Source organism: Camelus bactrianus, chromosome X (assembly GCF_048773025.1).
Source record: "Camelus bactrianus isolate YW-2024 breed Bactrian camel chromosome X, ASM4877302v1, whole genome shotgun sequence".
NCBI classification, from domain to species: domain Eukaryota; kingdom Metazoa; phylum Chordata; class Mammalia; order Artiodactyla; family Camelidae; genus Camelus; species Camelus bactrianus.
This window is the reverse complement of record NC_133575.1, coordinates 80,038,808-80,061,167: the sequence shown is the minus strand read 5'-3', so window position 1 is coordinate 80,061,167 and position 22,360 is coordinate 80,038,808. Positions and strand designations below refer to the sequence as shown.

Here is a 22,360-nt window from a genome sequence, read left to right as displayed (position 1 = left end):
TGGTACTGACAAAAAGAAATGCGTTTTGATATTTGCATTTTTCTAAACTAAATACACTGCTCTGCTAGGTAGGCTCTTTGCTTTGTTGGTCTACTGACCATTTTACAGCTCTAAGCACATGCTATTTTTTCCCAGTAGACTCAGAAGTTCTAGCAAGTTCTCAAAGGGCAAATCGTATTATTCCTGTTGGTAGCAAACTAAGCAAAAACTAAGTCCCAGAAAACACTGCTTCTGAGAAATTCTCAAATATCATCAAGAAGAATAAATGGCTAACTTAGAAGGAAAAAACAGAGCTGTGGCAACATAACATTAAAGTACAATGCTGCGGTAAGGGTAGAAAACGCATCTAAGGTTTCACCCTTGGTGCTCCGCTTTTTAAAAGCAAAAAGGTTGTGTATATCAATTTGCAGTATACTAAAATTGTGTTCAAAGTTTATTTCAAGTCACAGAAAATATACAAACTAAGACAACAGAATGAGCTGATTTTGTTTTGAGAGGTGATGGGAGTCCTCCACCTGGCACCAATTTGAGTCATTCAAGGGTTAGGATGCAGAAGTCATCTTTTTGGAACATTTCAACCAAGTTATGGAATTACTTTCCAGATTTGTTGCCAGGTATTTTTGAAAACCCTGTAAGAAAAAGTTGGGAGAAATCCATTAGAAGTGGAGACAAAGTTCTCTTCCCCAAACAGCAGGGAAAAAAGTTAAAGGTAGGGAAGGGAGGCTGTGCATAAGAGGACAACACCAGGGACAGATTCCTAAGGTGTCTGCCTCCTGCCTCCTCAAAGTAATCTGCTCTTACAGCAGTTTCTCAACCTCAGCACTACTGACATTTGGGGCCAGATAACTCTTTGTTATCAGGGGATGTCCTGTGCATTATAGGACATTTAGCAGTATCTCTGGTTTCTAGCCACTGAATGCCAGTAGCACACCATACCCCCCAAAACTGTGATAACCAAAAATGTCTCCAGACATTTCCAAATGTCCTGTAGGGGGCAAAACTGCCTCTGGTTGAGAACCAGCGATCTAACGGCGATGCTGTATAAGTTTGTCAGTGATAGCAGAGATGGATCACAACCAGCAATGTACAGGATGGAGGGAGAGCCAACCTTCTGGCTACAGTATGCACAAATACCAGCAAATGCACATTAAAACCTTGCCTGCATAAAACTGCATAGAACTACATACCCACCACACACACATATCAATGCAGGTTTTAAAATAATGGTGAAAGGTAAATAAGGTCTGTAGTCTACTTAATAATATACTAATGTCAATTTCTTCATTTTTCACTACAAACCAAAAAGGTATTGTGTCTGCTAACTTCCCAAGATGTTATTAGGGGAAGCTAGGGGAAGGGTACACAAGGCTCTTTGTACTATTTTTCCAACTTGCCGTGAATTTTTAATATTTCAAAATAAAAGGTAAAACAAACAAAAAACCTCGCTTCCTGGTTTATGTGCAAGGTTTTGAAATGAGGTATCTTATAAGCAAGAATATACAATGACACAAAGAAAGAACTTTCAGAAACATTTCTACCTGTACTATCCCAAAACACAATTTCCCCACATTGTAGGGAATGCCTTCTCTGGCATAAATAAATCAGAAAAAGTAAAAGAGAGGAAGAGTTTTTCAGAAAATCTATATTCCTATGAATATAACAGATAGTCTATAGTTTTACTGAAGAAAATAGAATGCCTTGGGTATCTGGACTAAAAAGTTAAAGTACTGGTCATACTGAAAGTCTATCCCCGTCTGTCTATGACTGCTTCCCATTGAAGTTCAGTCATTTAAAGTTGAGATACAGATACAACGCATATTTCCAGTTTGGATGTTTTAATGTTACAAATAAGGATTCAAGTACAATATATTTAGTAAAGACGGCTAGGTTAGTGTAAATGAGTTCACTGTTACATGATGATACATAGATGGGAATTGTAAGAAAGATGGAGAAAAAAGTAGAAATTCAAAATGTGATATTGCAGCTGATATTGGGACAATGCAGATTTTTAAACTGTTTTTAGAAAACAGAATTGTTTATAAAATATAAGATGTTGGGGAAAAATTTTAAAAAGAAACACCAATACACGTAATCTAGTTAGGTCTCACACGATTATGTTCCTTTTTATCCAACTGATGAGCAAGAAAAATAAGGGCAGCAGTGTAGAGCAACCTCTAAAATGTACAGGGACTGATGGGGATGGTGGACATTCACTGCCTTAAATTGTGTGCTGTAGCAGTTTAACCTCAAAATACTCAAAGTAAGATAAATACTGGAAACTCAAATGTTTATACATTCTATTGAACTTGTTTGTATATTCCGTTTTGATGGGATAGTTTGGAAGAAAATAACAACTGATTCTAGGAAGGATACACACCAAACTATATTTAGAGGTTATGTCTGGGGAATGAGGTTGAGGAAGCAGAGCTTTTACCCTAAACTTTCTAGATTTCTGTATTTTATTAATATCATTAGATTGACAATGTCACTTTTGCCACCAGGAAAGGTTACATTGGATTACAATCAATTCAACAACTGGACAAATGCCTATCGCCTTCCCCTGCTGTGATAGGGGCTGAACTACTGAAGGGTGAAGGGTCTAGCCAAGAGGAGGGCAGGCCTCAGAGAGTCTTGTTGGTTAAGCCTGAAAGCATATACCAAGTGCACAAGGAGCCTGTCTGACTCAGGCAGAGTTAAGTCTGCTCACCTTTTAAGGCGCTCCAGTAGATTTCTGAATTTGTTCCTTTAAGATCAGGATACTCTGCCTCTGCTCAGGAGGCAGCATGGCGATCTGGTCTGCAGTTAGTTGAAGAACTTGCATAATCAAAGCAGCCTGTGCAGAGGAAAAAAAAAGGTAGTGAGTTTTAATGACGGCAGCTAAAAAACACCACCACCAGCTTCTGTCCAAAAAGGAAGGAGAGTTCACTCACAGAACACAGTAGGCCAAACAAAACAGAATAAAACAAAACAAAGAAAAAACCAAAACCAGCTGGTAAGAAAAGGCACAATGAAAAGTAAAAGTACAACATTACCTCAGATTAGAAGACTCAAAACAGACACCTTCATGAACCCCAAATTCTTGCTGACTAAGATGGTATCTGTGAGTCCTGGGCAGTCTACAGTTTTTAATTCTGTTTTGAAAATGTCTCCTTTTCACAAGTTTTGGCCTTTCCATCAGATATGATGAGCTCCCCACAATGGTCAAATATAGAAACAAAGATATACTCACAGGGAACCTGCTATCATTTTTAGGGATAAGGTAGAAGCGGCAGGAAGAAAGGGATTTGAATTTCCAAGTCAATCAGGACTGCGCACACAAAAATCTATTGGCAGATGTCTGAAATGTAAGATAAGCTGCCGTTCAAATACATCCATTTAAGAATTTTAGGAGCAGGCCCATAGGTTTTCAGGTAACAAGATCATAAAGAGTTCTAAGTGTAAACATCACTTCCAAAGGGACTGAAGACCCAGGACCTCCGCATGGTAACTGAAAAGGGGACGCCAAAAGATTTGTGCATATGGAGGCAGCTGGACAGCATTGCTTACCTTCTCATGGTCCTGTGGAGTGACCTGGTTCTGGCCAGGACTGAAGCCACCAGGCTGGCCTCCACCCTGAATGCTTGCTCCTTGCATGCCTGCTCCCTGCATGACTGGGACCTATGTGCACAGAGAGAGATGAGGAGAGATTTTCAGTACTTCTCATTTAGATAACCAGAATCCAGTAATAACAATGTGAAAAAATATGATCTAATTATGGATAGGAGTAAAGAGAGCAAATTAATGACTCTGAAGATCATTTCCTACTGTCAGCAACAGCAGAAGGCAGGGTTCAGCCAGAGATCAACTAGCAAGTTAGATACTTTTGCTTACAACAGCTCCAGCATCATCAACGCATATCACACAGCACAACCGGATACCATCAAATCCAGCAGAATTCAGCCACATAAGCACAGGGAAAACTGAGAGCATCCCGGAAACTAGCACTCAGTGGAAACAGAAACGAAAGCTGAGAGTCTAGAATAATGTATGCTGCTCCTCTGGGGAAGCTACATTCATAGGGACACCGCCTACCTCTAGTTCAATCAGAGATGGGCGGTTCGTCCCAAAGGGCCTTAACCCACAAGTAAGGCAGAGATGAAAGGAGAAGGGAAGGCCTCTGGGGAAAAGATTGCTATTAGCCCAACATTTGCTTTTTATAACTTTCCACACAGAATATGCAGCAGAAGCATTCTGCTAACCTCAGACCAAGAAACATAACTGACCTGAGTTAACAAAGTACAGTGGCATCATGCTTATTGGTACTTAATATGCTGTTTGATAGGTTCAAGCTTTTGAGAGATAACCAGAATCCAAGGCACGGGCCTCAGAGCACCTAGACTAATTGTTAAAAGGTCCCTATGCTGCAGCTGTGTTCACACTCAAAGCATTCACCCAGAGCTTAGGTGGTACTACTATTAAACACAAATTGTTAACAAACACGTTACCTGCTTCCCTAGCAGATGAAAAGCAGCAAAGCATACAAGAAATGTGGGTAAACCATTAGGAGCAGATAGCATGACAGCAGCGTGAAGAGCCAGGTGACAGCCTGACAGCAAAGGAGACCAGAAACCAAAACAGGAGACAACTATGCTTTCTATGACAGCATAAACAATCATGGGGACATTTAATCATGACCTCGAGTAATCAGAAATGATTAAAATCATTTTTTTGGTATCCTGTTTAAGAAGAGAAGGAAGCACAGTACATTTTATATATTATTCTTTATTAAAGTAGCTTAAAACTTGGTCGAATAGTTCTATTATCTGGAACAATCATTTACATGCATTAACTCACTTCCCAAAGACACTAGAAACATGAAGCATTAGTACAGCTTTGTACAATTGCTGGAATATCATCACTTTCTGCTCTTTATCAATACTTAATCTGGAGACCCGTCTAAACCTTAATGATCTGTTACAGACCTGAAACAGCTATGAGAATAAACTTTTTGAAGCTTCAGTCAATACTAATTCGAGGTACTGTAATGTGATCTAACCATTTAATAACGGCCATTTAAAGTTTCCAAAAGAGCCTGTTCTGGGCAGACAAGTAGTAACACAGGTGACCACCACACATCCAGGTTTGCCCAAGACAGTCCCAGTTTATGCTTTTGCCCCACAGTAATTACTAGCAGCACTCTTCACTCTCAAACGTGTCCCTGTTTGGACAATAAGCTACACAGTCACCCCAGTAATAAGCCTTTTACCAACAAGTTTCCAATGAGGTGGACTGGAGTTAAATTTAAAATCTAATTTAAAACTATGAATTAAGGATATACTGTTAAGTAAAAAAACAAGGTGCAGAACAGTTAAAGGAAGGAAAAATAAGAATATATGTTTATTCATATTTGCAAAAAGTATATATATATAATTTGCTAGAAAGATACGTTAAAAAAATCTAATAAAAGAGATTATCTACAGGAGATGGGGTCATGGGGAGACAGGTAGAGGGGAGATAGTGGCGTTCTTCCTATCTTTTATACATGAATGAATGTATTTTATATATTTATTTATAACTGAACATATTAAACAATTTTGAAAAGGTTTGAAGATAAAAGTTGTTTTCTCTACCTGAGATCTAATTGGTCTTATAGAATCTGCTAATAAAAACTATAATAATCCTAATACTAAGGAGTAATGAGTTCAAGTACTAGCAGAGATAAAGGACCAAGATGTTAACCAGAAATGGTCTTCCAACCATTATTTTCAACATCTTTCTCCAAAGAATTATTGATAGAATTGCATAAGCACATCATGCGGTTATTTATCTCCCCAACTAGAATACAAGCCCCAAGGGGGCAGAGACTTGGTTTTCTTCACACTGCTATATCACCAGTACCTACAGCTCTGTCTGGTACATAGTAGGTGCTCAATAAATATTTGTTGAATATTTTAATTATGAGGCTACTGACCAGAGGGCACAATAAAAATCAAGCCCATGAACACATTTTTTAAAAAGTAAAACTTGAAAAAAAAATAGAAAAGTGTTATTCTATGCATACCAAAAACCATATTCATATTTCATATTAAAGAAGGGGGACAGATACACATATACACATACACAACGTGCAGAGAACAGGACAGATTAGGACAGTGGAAAAAACAGTGGGTTCTATTCTTTGCTCTGCCACTTTTTAGCTGTGTGAATTTGGACAAGTCACCTGAATTCTTGGGTTTCAGTTTCCAAACCTATAAAATAAGAGAACTAGATAACTGACCCATTCCATTCCAGCTCTGACAATACAATTCTCTCTCATACACACACACACAAAGGGAGTAAGGCACAGAAGCATATGGGAGAAAGAAGAGAGAAGTGCACAGAGGAAGGAGGAAGTCACACAGAGGAAAGAGGAAGGTGGAGGGGCTAGAGGGAAACAAAGGTGCTAGCAGCAGCAACAACAAAAAAACCTCACAGGGAAGAGACACACGTACCACCTTCCCACAACCAACTGGACGGTAAAAATGATGGAGGTGACAAGACAATCATAGGCCACCATATACACAAAGCTGGAGAGAGCCAAATAAAGAGAAAGAAGCGATGAGAATTCAGATGCACAGGTTTTAGTGCGCGCATTAGTAAAGCGCCTTTCATACGCCACTGTTCACTTAGGCTTTGGGATGAAAGTAAATTAAAATAGATTTCTGCAAACCTAATATTATCTAAATGACCACTGATAGTTCTTCATATGCTCCAATGTAGTGGTTCTTAGGGTTACAAATTAGAATCACTGGGGGAGGTTTTTAAAATTATCCATGCCTAGATTCTACGATGTGCTCTCTATTCCCTAAAATCAGGGACTCTGCTCTAAATGGGATTTGAAACTGTGGGACAAGGTTACTCTTTTGGACTATAATCCTGGTGATCAGAAAATCACCACCCGGAGGGACAGAGAAACTAAAGAGAGATCCTAATCTTCCCTAACAAGCTGAGAAACAGCCCAAATCAGAAAGCAGTAATAATCAGCCTCAATAATCAATTCCTGAATAGATCAAGATTTCACATAGAAGCCAGAAGTGAGTGTTACACATACCTGTCTGGATCCCTGGGGGCCAACTGCACCCATGTTAATTGGATTGGGACCCTGGATTCCACTAGGTATGGGGCCTCTAGGGCCTGGGACTGGGCCCCTTGTATCCATGCTCCTGGCCTCCATCCCTCTGACTTCCATTGCACGGGCCTCCATCGCACGGGCCTCCATTGCACGGGCCTCCATTGCACGGGCTTCCATTGCACGGGCCTCCAATCCTCTAGCATCTAATCCTCTTGCCTCCATGGCTCGGGCCTCCATCCCTCGTGCATCCATGCCTCGGGGATCTCTTCCGCCTATTTAAAAAAAAAAAAAAGTGGCAAGGAAACCACTGTGTAGTTACTCACCTTTACTGCAAGACGAACCAATGACCAAAGAAAGATAGAAATCTATTCCTCCAGTCACATCTCCCCCCAACTACATGAGACTGCTTTCCCTCCTCAATTTCTCAGGTTTGCAGATAAACCTAAAAAATGCTTGCCAACCCTACTGCCCCAGCATTCTGTATCCCAGATTAGAGCCTAAGAGAGCGGGTTCATCGTGAGCCCACAACTGCCAGTCAGCCTTGTGACGTGGTTTCCCCTCACCTCTGCCATCCAAGGGTGGACCCCTCTGATCTAGCATGGGTCCTCTTGGCTCTGCCATTAGAGGTCTGGGCTCAGCTAATGGCCCTCCCCTCATCTCATGTGGGGGTGGGCCACGGCTGTCATGGCCAGGGACATGGTGCATGGGCGGACCCTGATGAGGTGGTCCCAGGTAACCTCTAGAGATGGAGAAAAAAATGTTATATTTTAAAACAGAACAAAACAACAAGAAAAAAGTGTCAACCAGAAGATAAGTAAGTAAAAATCAGACAAAGAACTGATGCAGACATCAGTCTAAAGATGCTAAGAGAATAACACCAAACAGGTCGAAGAAAAGCTATGGAGATGTAAATCCATGTATTCCAGAATTTCATATTTGGTCGGGGCACTCAAATTAAGGAGGAAGTAGTGGATATCCATTATATGTAATGAATACGCGGTATGGTGCTGAAGAACATGGGTTACTGTATGGATTCAAATCTAGGCTCTGTCACTTCACAGCTGATTGATCTTAGGCATGTTTGCTTAACTTCTCTATGCCTTGGTTTCTTCATCTGTAACATGGGACCGATATTAGTATCAATCTGCCAGGGGTGTTGTGTGGATTTAATGAGATGATCTCAGTGAAGCACTCAGAGCAGAATCAGAGGCATAATCCCTATTAATATCAATTATTATGATTATCACTGTCATCAGTGTTCCTACTACCAATAAGAAATGTACGTTTTTCCTGTTCAGATATGTATTCCAATTTCTGAAGATGGAGTAGCAATGGTTAGTTCCAAATGACATGCTCAGCTACATGGTTCTGCCCAGGAAGTGCTTAGTCTTAGACAGCAGCCAGGAATATTTATCTTCTGAAGCAGGCAAACAGGTCCAAACGAAGAGACTTTGTTCTCAAAGCAAGGGAAAACTCTGATTCCTCCAAACTGTTCCTTCTGTGTTAGTGCTTACCTAGGCTCTACCTCTCCAGTTACAGAAAGTAAAGTGCCTCCGCGTGGGTCATTTGGAGCGTCTCCTAACAGACCTCGAGGAGTTGGGACATTGGCAGGCAAGGGGCCACGCTGCATAGCTGCTCTGGGGTCTTGCATCGGCACTGACAGGGAAACAAACGGGGAGTTACTGCTGTGAAGGACACATGAGGACACAAGAAATGACTCTATATTCCGTGGACGATATCATTCAGACACCTTAGAGTGGGTGAGACCTCACCACAGCAGACTCCTCTTGCAGCTCAAGAAAAGAAGCAGGGTGGAGGCAGAATCTGTGCCTTGTTAGAGGTATGGATGGAATTATATAAAGAGCAAACTGGGGAGCAACCTGCCAAGGACTAGCACTACAACCTCAACTTAATGCTCCTGGTTTTCCTTATCATCAACCTTAGTTCAAGGACTGGAGTCTCAAAAGAGACGTAGGGTCTCGGCATATGTGAACACTGCCATGGCTCTGCAAGAACCTGCTGTCTCCTTACAGACTGCTATTCCATCCAAGCCTCCTGACACCAGTAGGGAGGCAGATGCCCATATCATCCATGCTCTCTGCCCTGTGTGAAGAGGTCAAGCTTAGGCTTGTGGCCCCAGTAGGAACAAATTAAAAAACAAAAACCCAAAACACTACCCTTTTGGGTTCTGAGTGTGAGGGTGACTGCCAAGTAGCCCTGTCCTCTCAACGTCCCACCCTGAATACCGCAAGCAAAAGGAAACCCGCAGATCCAATGGGTACCTTGAACTCGCTCAATTGATGCAGGCCCGGCGGGTCCCACGGGCGAGTGCTGTAGGGTTCCTAGGTGAGCAGTAAGTTCAAAAGGAGAAAGAGCAGACACGTAAAATAGCTTGCACACACACGCAGAAGCATACACAGACAGACACTGGAGATTTACACATACAAGTTAAAAAGCCAACAGTTCGTTAGCTTGCCCTGGGCTACAAAACCTTCTGAAACCATGTTAGCTTCTTTGGGATCTGAAACTGTTTTGCTTTGATGAGACCGCTTCCTAACATAAAACCTATGGCCACTGATTTTATTTGGACAGTAATAACCAGCCACTTTCAATTTTCACCTCTGCTACCACAATTCCCCTTAAATCTCCTTGTGACTCTATTAAAAAAAAGAATTAAAAACATAAAAAGGATGGTTCTGAATCTCTAGTTAGGCAAAGAACACAAGCATATTTTCATAAGCAAAAAATGAAAGCGATTGTACTGAACCTGGAAGGCAAGATTCATTCTGGAAACGCCCATAACAAAGTAGGGTAACTATTTTTGCTGTATTTTTAATGCACAAGAATTTCTGCTATCAAAAAGTATCAAACGGAGGAATGCAGTAAATGAAGTTTAGACAAGGAAAGAGAATATCACTCCTCAAGAAATACTCTGCCACTGCAAGTCTTCAATAAGTAACATCATGGCAACAGCAAACCAAGACTAATAAGATGACGAGGGCACCAACACTTAAAAAAAGGTGGTGGAAGGCAAGAAGAAGTATCTTCTTAAACATCTCATTGTCTCTTTTCACCATTACAAATGTGCGAAAGCAGCATGGATTGCAGGAAAAGCAAGACCGACTGGGTACAAATGGGAAGATTCTCGCTTCTTCGGCTGGATGCTAAAGGAAAACTATAAAAGGAAACCCATTTCATTTTGTCTTTTCACGAAGACATCCTTGATACACCTTCAAAATTCAAGTCATTTCCCTTTGTTAACTTCTGACCGGAAAGGTGAAGATAACCATAGCAGGAAGGAAGATGTCTTGCGGAAGTGTGTATTCAACAGCTGAAGTTTGATTGATTTGATGGCTGGGGGAGAGGTAACGGTAGGACTGAAACCCTAATTCCTTCTCACTGTTGCAAAAATAGTTTGGGGTACACACATGATCTGACAGTGGCGAGGCACAACAGCACAAAAGCATGGGCTGCTCAGATGAGGTGTTTGGACAAGAGCTTGTTCCACTGTCAACTGCCTGCCAAGATGATTAGTTTTGTCGCTTCAGCAACGAATCCCAGTGTACAAACCACAGACGAGGAGTACGGTGCACAGGCCTATTTTTTTTTTAGTATTGTGCTTTTAAAAAAATGGGTTTTACTTATAGACCATATGTTAATAAGAAGGAACTTAAGCTTCCCTATGCTTGTCCAAAGCAGTTCATTCTCATCGCAAGGACGCAGTGAATAAGAAGACATTAAAGAGCATTTTTGGAAGTTAATAGAAGCAGTTGTAGATTGACAGAAAAAGGATAGATTTTGGAGCCAGAGACTTGAGAATCTTAGTTCTGCCGCTTATTAGCTTATTAGGAAGAGATGATGAGTGCACCAAGCCCAGCCCATGTTACTCAGACACCAGCGTTTACTTACCATGTCCCCTTGAGGAAGTAACTCAAAACTCTGAGCTTCCAGCTCTTCACCTGAAAACTGAGGTGCTGCCACCTAACTCATGAGGCTGTTTATGAAAATTAAAGTGCATGGCCTCTAGGATGCACTCAGTTTTTACTATTAGTTCTTTTTCTCACTCTCTTTCTTCCTGATGTTGTTTTCAACCGAATCACTGCATTTTTTCTTCAAACTCCAGTAACATAGAGAAATAACGCAGAGATTTTGGAATGGCTGCCGCTGTGGTGTCCAGTGCTACCGCCACAGTACAACATGCACTTATCAAGCAGGCTTCACAGACTTCTGATCCCCTCCCAGTTTTCTCTGGGGTTTAAATTTAGTCTTCCACTTACCCAGCCACATATTACATGCTCATTAGTAAAATTCCTTACTCAGATCTCCGTAGAGGCAGAGAGAACGTGTCAGCAGAAGCATTAAACTATCAGAAAAGGTGGTATAAATTAAATAGAAACAAAGGATCCATTTGCTTTGTCATCAATTCTTGTAGAGCCGCGCTCTGAGTCACTAGATAGAAATCGAGACGGTGCTGGCTGACAGAATTTTCTGCAATGATGGAAATGTTCTATGTCTGCAATATCCAGTATGATATCCACTAGCCACACATGGCTACTGAGCACTTAGACTATGCCTAGTGTGAATGAGGAAATGCATTTTAGGTTTTACCTAATTTTAACTTAATTCAATTAATTTAATATTTAAATAGCCATGTGGGGTTAGTAGCCGCCATATCAGACAATGCAGATATAGAACCTTCACAAGTCTAGTCCACATTAATCAGACATTAGTATTTATTTACCTTGTCCCCGCTCCATGGACACTGGTCCACTTCCTGGCATTCCAACCTGGGCCTGCATTCCTCCTAGAAGATGAAGGGCGGGAAAGGAAGACATAAACTAGGACAGTGGGGAAAAAATATGGACAGTGGCTGAGTTAACAAATTTCCTCTTTCTGCCCAACAAGCAAAAACCTACAAAGGAAGATCAGAACTACCACTAAACAATGCAGTTATACAGGAGATGGAGTTTGGTAGTACATTTTAGGCTTTGGTGACAGAAAAGTGAGTTCAGTAACAATTCTTAATCTCATTGGTTACCAAAACCTTGGCAGGGAGTTCTGTAATACAGAACAATGGCACTTTCCCATGTAACTACTCCCACAGGAGGCAGTACTGTTCCCAGGGGATTTTATAAATGTGTGGGTACACTGTTTTAGTTGTGACAAAGACCGTGGGGGCATGGCTGGCATTTTATGAGAAGCCAAAAAAGATACTAGTTTTCCTGCAACGTATGAGATAGTCCTGAAGAATCAGGAATTACCGTCTTGCAAAACCTTCAAATGTTTTGCTGATATGTGTGTATACATAAATATATATACACACATACAGATAGATATATATCTGTGTATATATATATACACACATACACTGAATTTTCCCAAAATGCCAATACTAAGTAAAGTATGGGTACCGCGTTTTGTTTTGTTAAGAACTTTACCAAGAGTTTTTATTTTCACCATTTTAGAAAATCACATCATCAATGTTAACAGTCCTTGTGGTATCTGAGTTGCCAAAACAACATACGTGAATCTGTCTTTTACTTTTATGGTATAGGTACAAATATCTGACTGCTATTTTTTGTTTTCCAGTGTAGCTGTGCTCAAATACTTGCATATTAAAAGTATTCTTTTACTGTGATTTCCTTTTAGTTCTCCTTTAGTATTATAGTTAGGGTACTATATTGAGTTTTTTTGAATCTGTGTTAAATATGCTATGTCATCTGTGCATTTCATTTTAGGGTAGTAAATGGTCACTGCAAAATACCTGTTACAAAAAGGGACCACGTGGTCTAACAGGGTTGAGAGTGACAGGTCTACTCTAACCAGTGGGGTATGATTGCTACACAAAGACTAATCATGTGTCACAAGTCCTTGTCTGGTCCTTCCTACATAGTAATTAATTCTCTTTTCTTCAAAGGAACAATATATGCTGCGAGTGGGGACAAAAGACAAGCTGAACTGTTTGTAGTTCATTAATACTCACCTAAAATACCCCAAGTACATGTCACATTCTCTTATCCCATTTAACATCCCGGGCAAGGATTAAGAACCTGAATCTGTGTTAGCCTACTAATGCTACTAAGTACTTGTAATTCTGAACAACTGGTCTGATAAAATTAACATATCTGCAGGCTTCCTCATCTATAAAGTGAATAAGTTTGTCTAAACCAGTGTTTTCTCAGAACGTGGTCCCCAGACCAGCAGCATCAGCATCACCAGAAACTTGTCAAAACTGCAAATTCTCAGGGCTCTACCCTAGACATCCTGAATTAGGAAGCCTGGGGGTGGAGACCATCAATCTGTGGCTTAATAAGCCCTTCAGGTGATTCTAATTCACACTAAACTGTGAGGTCCAAATGATTTCAAAGCTCTCTTCTATCCATAATATTCTATGATTTATTCAGACCACTCAGAAGGCATTCTGGGCATAATTGCTCATATTATACTCTATCACATAATGGCACTTTTATTTGTATGGGCTAGCTTTCCAGAAGTGAAATTGGTAGGTCAAAGTGTATATGAATTTTTAATTTTAATGTGAGGCTACTTTCTTAAAAGGCTGAAAAACTTCACATTTCTACCAGCAATGTATACCACTCCCCACCAATACCAAGTGTCACCTCTAAAACTTTTGCTAGGCTGATGGGTTTAAGTAAAGTGAAACCTCATTATTTAATATGCAATCCCCTGATTATAAATGAATGTTTTTGTTGCCATTTGAATTTGCTCTTCTATGATGTGCTCTTCTATGAAGCGCCTACTCATTTTCTTTGCCTACTTTTCTACTAGATTGCCCCCACCTCTCATCAACTGCCAAAGAACTTTGTACAGGGTAGCTCAAAAATCTGTGAAGTTTTAATAACTTCAGAACTATAAATGCTAAAAATTCACAAAAAAATCACTTGAAAATTCACTTAAGTTCCTTCTACACTTACTTTCAACTTTTATATTTATTAATTCCCTCTTCTTGATATCTTATTTTTTAAAAAATTATTTTTCTAATACTTTAGAACTAGTAAGTTCCTTTATTCTTTAATAATACAGGCACCTAAGGATATTCATTTTCCTTTAAGTACTGCTTTCACTATTTCCTGCACTTTTTTGTATGAAGTGTACTACTTTTTGTTGTCTTTTACAAAATTTATAAATTTTTTTACTTCTTCTTTAATTCAAGGATTACATATGTTCCTTAATTTTTTAAGTAAAGTTTTTTGTCACCTTTTAATTACTTATTTCTAACTTTACTGGCATAATTGGAGAATACAGCCTCTAAAATCATTACATTTTAAAATTTGTTTTTATTTTATGGCTAAAAACATGGTCAAGTTTTTTTAAATGGGGGGGAGTATGTTCTTTAGTCAAAAGATAAAAGCCTCCCTCTATACATTAAATCAAGCTTATTGATTCTATTATTTTATTTCTCAACATCCTTATTTTTTGTCTACTACCACAGTGCTACTCAAAGTGTGGTCCACAGATGACAGTGATCCACACACTCTGTGTTAACAGTTTATGACAATGCTAAGTACAAAAATGGACAGCAGATGCTTAGAAACTCTTATAGCAACTTGACATTGCTATGACATCCAATTGCATGAAGTGCACTTGTCTCACTGAACAGAGTATAGGCTAGTTTGGGTGTTTTTCGACTTATGTAATGAGCTGCATATGTCATGGGTTGCACACTTGTCATGTGTAATAGGACCACATTACAACTTGTGCTATTTTAAGGTAGGCTAGGCACCTATAACACACAAAAATGTATAAAACCAAAATCTTATTTCTTTCATTGAAAGATAATTTAACTAATTCTATAGGATAAGTGAAAATCGTAGTTTGCTGAAATTTATTCCCTGTCAGTTTAGCCCTTTAGACTGGTTCCTCTATAAAACAGAACATTTTAAACTCAAATGATTCCCCATGAGTTGTGTTGTAGTCAATCTAACCCAGATTAGATAAATTAACAAGAAACAAGTTTGTTGCATAAAAAAACTTTAAATACTAATATACATCATGTATTCATAAAGGTGTTTCACATGGGGAATAACTATCTCACCTATAACTTCTTTAGTTACGACTGTTGAATGACAAAAAGCTACAAGTGTAATAGAAATACTCTATTAATACCTATATATATACTTTTACTGAACATACATAGTTTTTAAAATTATTTTTTTCCTTTTATTGTTTGGTCTAATGATATTCCATGAAATCCAATTTTATGTTTGTTAAATATAGTAACAAATGTGATCAGGTATTTTGTTTCTGTTTTCCCCCCTCCCATGTGCTTTTTAACCTAAACTGACAGTCTCTGGGTTCTAATGGTAAAATTCAGGCCATTCACATTTAGCAGAATAATGACTATACGAAATTCTATTCCTTCCACCCTAACTGTGTTTATTATTACTCCACAATGTCATTTCCTTTTCTCTGTATTCACTGGCTTGGTCTAGTTTCCATTTATTCTATTTTTCCCCTCAGTAATTTGGAATTTTACTGTACTTTTCCAATCTACTGTCCTTTCCTCTGCTCTCATAATCAGATATATAGGATTTGTACATTAAAAAAATCAACTATTTCCTCCAACTAGGATATATACTGCCTAGTTACATATTAATTTAATATCAAGATCTCATTGCCACATAATAATTTGGCTACACCATGCCATTTGCTGTAACAAAACTTTAGCAAAATACCAAAATGATGAAGACTCTAAATGAAACATACCTCCAGGAGCTAAGGAACCAGGGCCAGGTCCTGTTACAGTGGCTGGCATCTGCCCTGGTGCTGCAACTCCAGCCTGCAGAGATGCTTGCATCAGAGGAGGTGCGCCATTGACATGCATTCCACTCTGACCAAGAGAAAAAGCAGAGTATGCCTCTGTGGAGACTCAGTACACAAAGTCTATGATCTTAAAGAACTCTTCAAATTGACACTCCCAAATATTCTACCAAATATCTTTTTCCTACAGCATGTCTTCTGCAGCATTAGATTTATAACATACTTTGAACAGAAGTTGCAATACACACGATGAGTCTGGTTATATAGAACATGGTTAAGATGGACCATATTCTAAAAGCAGAGACTGACAAGTCTTACCTGTGTAGTGAGGCCATATACAGCCTCAAGACCAGGGCCTGGCAATTAAGAGTTAAAAAAAAAACAAGATTATACTGTATAGCACAGGGAAATATATACAAGATCTTATGGTAGCTAACAGAGAAAAAATGTGATAATGAATATATATGTTCATGTATAACTGAAAAATTGTGCTCTACACTGGAATTTGACACAACATTGTAAATTGATTATAAATCAATAAAAAATGTTTAAAAAAAAGTGCTGATCCCAAGGAGAGATTAGGACTTTTTAAAAAAAGGAACTGCCGGCAGCCTACATTTTTAAGATCAAAGTTATTTCATTTGACCAATCTTTTCTCATCCATGTCCTCAAATATAATTCTGGGTTGAGGGAATGTAAAAAAAAAAAAAATTTAATGCTACATTAACTCCTGGAGGGAAAGGGAATGTTATATTTTCATCTGTGTATTCCCAAGAAAACTGAGCAGTCCCTTGGAACAGAAAGACCTCAATAAATAATAAAAGCTAAATTATACACACACACACACATATAATCACATATATTCTCAGAGAACACAAACAAAACTCTAAAACAGAAAAGAGGAAATGCCTAGGGAGGTGATTAAGAGAAAACAGGCTACAAGGTCAGACAGAACCAGGTTCAGATCCTGGATCTGCCACTTAGGATTGTTATTTTTGGAGCAGTTGATCTCTCTGGGCCTTAATTTATTTCCTTCCTATTTCTGAAAAATTATTCACTGAATCAGTGCAGGGGTTGGCAAACTATGACCCATGGGCAAAATCTGGCTCACTGAATGGCTTCATAAATAAAAGTTTTATTGACACACAATGATGCACAGTTGTTTATGTATTGTCTGTGGCTCACTTCACATTCCAATGGCAGAATTGAGTAGTTAAGACAGATCCTATGGCCTGCAAAGCCAAAAAATACTGTCTGGCCATTTGGAAGATGTTTGTTGACCCCTACCTTAAATTAAACCTTTGAATGAGCTATTCAAGTTGTCTACCTCTGCCAATCTAACAGGTGAAAATAGTAGCGTATTGTATTTGTCCACATTTATCTTATTTTCAGGTTGAACATTTTTCATATATTTAATATATATTTGTATTTCTACTTCTATGAACTGTTTATGCCCACTGCATAGTTTTCTACTGGGTTTTTGGTAATTTGCTTACTAATTTATAGGAGGTCTTTGTTTTTTATGAAAAATTTCAGATATATAAATTGGATAGAGAATAAAATAAGCACACAGCTTAGAAAACAAATTATATATACAATTGAAATCTTCTGTATCGTCTTTCCCAATTGCATCCTGTATCCCCTTCTTAGACAATCACTTAAGAACTCTAATAGATGTTTTGAATTTGTATGTAAATCATTACATACTGAACATATACTTTGCAACTCATTCAACATGTTTTTGGAGGTATGTACAAACACATATATCCTGTATTTTGGAATACTTCCACATTCATTTATTTTCACTTCTGTATAGCATTACGTTTTTGAGTTATCTGTGTTGATACCATGTATCCTAGTTCATCTTAACCGCTATATGGAATTATATTTTTGAAAGTCATTCACAGTGACACATGTAGTTTATTTAATTGCTGTATTTCATTGAATAAATATACCACATTTTCTCCATTTTTCCATTGTTGTACATTTAGGATGTCGCCAATTTTTCACCACTACAATGTGGCAATAAACATTCTTGAACATAACTAAAGGGCTCTTAAATCATCAGTCTATCGTCCATTTGTCCATCATGTGTGTGGCAAATACTTTTCCCCAATTTGTCATGTCTTTGGTATTTCTTTCTTTTTCTCTATACAGAAAATTTTCAGTTTTCATATATACCAATTTTTCATGTCTTCAGGGTTTTGTGTCATACTTGGAAAATGAACTTTACTTTTTTCATCGGTAAGAATGGAATAAAGAGTGCCAACCTCATAAAACTGCTATAAGTATTAAATGAGATAATATATATGGAATGACAAAAGTGTCAACCACAGTGCCATGCATGCACATACACATAAAATCAGCTTATAAAAAAGGGCATAAAGGAAGGATCTTTGTTTTACAAACGTGGCATTGAACCTGTATTCATTCAGCTGTCATGTACTTTGCAAACTTGTTAACTGCTTTTATGCCTGGAAATTGAAATTATCATCTCTGGCTTCTGACCATTCTTCTTTCAATATATCCTCCTAAAATGACAATAACATTCTAAGACACATTAAAAAAATATTAAGGCATAATAAAGTCCTACCAAAGACTGGGCCTGAGGGGCCTGAGGATTCTGCTGGTTCATTGACACACTGGATCCTGAGCCAGGTCCGGCGCTGTGGACTGTCTGAGGGTTGCCTGCAATCAGCGTTGGGATATTTGTCTGGCGATGTAGAATTTTCTAAAAAGTGAAAAGACGAATCTATACGTTGTCTGTTTCTACCCCACTCAAGGTTTACCCCAGCATTTCCATACAAGAACCAGAAGCACTCACCAAGGCAATTTCTGGATCCACAATTCTCATCACTACTTGTGCTTGTAGCAAAGCATAAGCCAGTTGAGGGTTCTGAAGCAACATGTTCCGTGCTTCCTGGGGACTATTCTGGACACAGAGCTGAGAAGATAAAGAGGTTCATCATTAGGTTCAGTACTTATTATTTAGAAATTGATAGTGATTTACAGCCATTCCCATCTGAGAAACGTATTATTCAAGAGGCTTTTAAAGCTATTCTCAGTTTTCATGTAGCAATAAAATCTTAGTCACGGTAGGCAAGAGAAGGAAGAGGCATTTCAAATACCATAATACCATCACTTAGGAAAAAAGCCACATTTTAACATCTACATTTGGTATCTACGGGCCATAAAACCCCAGCCAGATTGTATAGGTGTGTTTGTGTATAGAAAATGGAAAGCTCTTTGCACGAAATGTAAAATACACTGTGCATATATGGATACTCAAGGTGCCAGAAATGTTGGTCAAGAGGCACACCTTCTATCTGAGCTCAGGGAATCATTTCCATTAACTAATCAACGAACTCTGAAAATCTGATGTGATTTCATTTATCCATAACCTAATACCTCCTCCCACCTTCATTTGTTTCATCAACTCAAACATCTGCTCTGGTGGAAGACTGGCAACTGCTTTGCTAATGGACTCAGGGGCATCCTCAGGACTGATGGTCTCTCCGTAAGGTGATTCGATGACAGGGGCACCAGTGCCAAGGCCTAATGGGGAAGAAAGTACCAAAATGTTAAGGAGGCAAAATAAAGAGCTAAATCATTTCAAGTATCTACTTTCCCAGGTTTGCTATAAGGGCCTGTTGATAACTTTAAATTTTCTGGAGCTGAGAAATAAGTGATTTGCGAGTCTCTTATTTCTGTGGAGGAAGATGAGAGTGTATTTTCTGCTCTTAGAGGAAAGTTTGACCCAGGATCACACAGGTGAATGATGTTAACCTAAATTACGGACTAGGCATATCCATTTCCTTTCACAAGTCATTTCAGAAGCAAAAGGCTTTTTTTAAACCATGTTTTTGGTGGCCGGAAGTAATTAGGCTTGTTTATTTTACTTTTTAGAGGAGGTACTGGGGATTGAGCTCAGGACCTCTGCTAAGCATGTGCTCTACCACTTGAACTATACCCTCCCCCCAAGAAGCAAAAGGTTTTATTTAAAAAATTTTTTAATTTCAAAATGGAATTCCTGGATCTATTTATTACCTTATGAAAAAAGCCACGAGAATGCCTTGGTATTCCCACCAGTTATACATCTGGCAACATAATCACAGGAACGGCAAACACTAATGACAGACATAGTTAGCACTGCTAATGGCTTGGTGAGCCTGTAATTCATCTTCAACCAGCAATCAGCTCCTTGGCAACAGGTGGACTTAAGTCAACTTTACCTTATTTTTCTAAGATAAACACTTTCCTAGTGTAGGTACCTCATGTGGGTCAAAGAAAGAAGCTGTATGGCTAATAAGCATTTTAGCAGATGCTAAAGGTCTCATAAGTGGAAATCTTCACTGTCACATCTTAACTAACTCATGTTGCACACAGCTTGGGTTTATACTCACTCTTCAGCTCTTCTTTGTTCTTTTCACTGGCAGCATTGTCCACTCGAAGTGCTCTCCCACTGAATTCACGTCCATTTAGGTTTCGCATGGCACTAAGTGCTGTCTCTTGGTCTTGGTATTCACAGAAGCCATAACCCTTTGGCTTTCCTGTCTCCCTATCATATACCAACCTAGAGAGCAGAACTAAGTATCAGGCACAAATGTTACATACACACAGGGTTCCCGCTGACATTGCCACATTCTAAATTTGTTCTACTGTTAAGACAAATAACCTTATCTTTCCGTCTCACTGGAATATTTTTTACACATCTTTTTAAATGAAAAAATATTTATCTTTTAGTAAAAATGAATGTGAATTGCATGGTATGTGAATTACATCTCAATAAAGCTGGTATAAACAAACAAAGAAAAAAGAATGTGTGTGAGAAGTCACCAGCAAAAACCTTTTATAACTAAGGGCCAGATTTGTGATTTTTCAAGGAACTTCCACCAAGTAATAAAAGGGAATCTCACCTGAAACTAACAACAGGTCCAACCTCAGAAAAGATGTCCTTTAATTGCTCTTCAGTAGCCTCATATGGGATGTTCCCCACTAAGGAAGAAAATAGATAACAAACCAAAATTCTGAGTTTGTAATCTAGATCTTTAGTGAGAAAGTATCTACATATATCACTGAAAATGTAATGACTGGTTCTAATACAGTGTTCATCCAATCCTGGTTCCATGGTACTCTGTTAGACAAGATTTCAATCGTGTCTGCTGACGTTAATTACAAGAGAAATAAACCACTGAGATTAAACAAAAAAGGTGTAGGCACTTCTAAGTATTAGTTCTCAGATGGATCTGACATGTGTTAGATTGTCCTTAATTATGTTGAAAATAAATATTTAGGCACTGGTATTCACCCGAAGGTCTGCAAGTCTTATCAATTACTAAAAATGTCAATATTGTAATTTTAAAAACCGCCTCATACGTCCGTATTTCCACATATACACACACTCAAAGAGAATGACCTTGAATGTAGTGGAGGATGTTTAAAAATTATTCTTAATTGTCTTGTCATGTCCCTTCTAGAAGGTGCTTTCAAATCACCACACATACTTAAAAAAAAACTTATTTCGGCTGAAAAGATTACTCAGAATCGATTCAATCCTCTTTAAAATTTCTTTGACGTCGTCTTAATAGCTCATTCATTCATTCATTTACAATCCACCTTAAGACGCCAGGTAGCCGCTACCACTAACGACGAACTAAAACATAACGGGTAAAAAGCAGAGGATGAAAGTCCCTATGAGAGGGAAGGGAAGTGGACACAAGGCTCTATACCCTCATCACCTAACCTATACTCTGGGATAGGGGGTGAGAAATACTATGGGACATTTGCCATGAGCCCTCGCTTCTAGATAACAATTGAAGCTCATGAAAGGAGAAACGCATAGAAGCTGAACACTAGTTTAACTTCCTCAGTCACGTCGTGGAAAGGGGGCGAGACCTCGGACGAAGGGGAGCATCACTTTGCCCACAAGTCCACCAGGCTGACCGCCCCGCAGGATAGGCAGGTCGAGCTGCAAGCCCGACCCATCACCGGCTCCCGCGGCGATTCATGAAGTGTAGGGGGGCATTCCCCGCTGCTCCCTGTCTTTTTTCTGTCCCTCCCCGATGCTTGGCTTCACCGAATTCCTCTCACCGAACACCGAACGTAGAGAACGATCCACCGCAGGGTCTCTCACAGTCAAACCCGCCATCGTTCTCTTCCGGCGGCTTCCGGTGCGCCAGAGCCCGCTTCCGTACGGCGCATGAGCCCAGCGCAGAACACGCTTCCGTACGGCGCGTGAGCTGGAAGCGCCTGGGCCGGACGGACGCAGACCCCTTCTCCGGCGTCATTCCGTCAGCAGCCGGCGCGCATTACGTCCGCGAGGGCGTGAGCCCCGTTCCGGCTGGGCTCCTGCCTGAGAGTAACTCCGTTCCGAGCTGGAGCTCGGCTAGTTTGAAGGCTTTTTTTTTTTTTGGCTAAACGCGAGTAACCGTCCACCGAAATAACTATGGCGGCGGCGGTTTTACTATGGTAACGGGGAAGTCATTGGAT

The 22,360-nt window shown here is 39.3% G+C and overlaps 1 protein-coding gene across 2 annotated transcripts; it reads right to left on the bottom strand.

The window, feature by feature from the left end:
• Nucleotides 1-420: 420 nt before the first annotated feature.
• CSTF2 (cleavage stimulation factor subunit 2) lies at nt 421-22,156 on the bottom strand. 2 transcript variants are annotated; one of them, XM_010969693.3, is made up of 15 exons: nt 21,962-22,156; nt 20,788-20,866; nt 20,275-20,444; nt 19,290-19,426; nt 18,696-18,815; nt 18,465-18,602; nt 15,818-15,941; nt 11,832-11,894; nt 9,373-9,432; nt 8,605-8,746; nt 7,654-7,829; nt 7,070-7,362; nt 3,547-3,657; nt 2,708-2,833; nt 421-629 (listed from the first exon to the last, which is right to left on the bottom strand). In XM_010969693.3, the coding sequence occupies exons 1-14, from the start codon at nt 22,017-22,019 to the stop codon at nt 2,711-2,713; spliced, it is 1,794 nt and encodes a 597-aa protein (XP_010967995.1). In that variant the 5' UTR covers nt 22,020-22,156; the 3' UTR covers nt 421-629; nt 2,708-2,710. The 2 variants fall into 2 exon arrangements, with proteins under 2 accessions (XP_010967995.1, XP_010968004.1); XM_010969702.3 differs by lacking the exon at nt 9,373-9,432.
• Nucleotides 22,157-22,360: the final 204 nt, after the last annotated feature.

Bases quoted from the DNA above. Each gene is read 5' to 3' on its own strand.
- CSTF2 (XM_010969693.3), bottom strand. From the start codon at position 22,019: ATGGCGGGTTTGACTGTGAGAGACCCTGCGGTGGATCGTTCTCTACGT. The intron at 18,603-18,695 runs GTGAGTGCTTCT...TTCACTTTTTAG, and splicing joins TGGATCCAGAAATTGCCTTG to AAAATTCTACATCGCCAGAC. The intron at 11,895-15,817 runs GTATGTTTCATT...TTCATCTTCTAG, and splicing joins TGGTTCCTTAGCTCCTGGAG to GAGGAATGCAGGCCCAGGTT.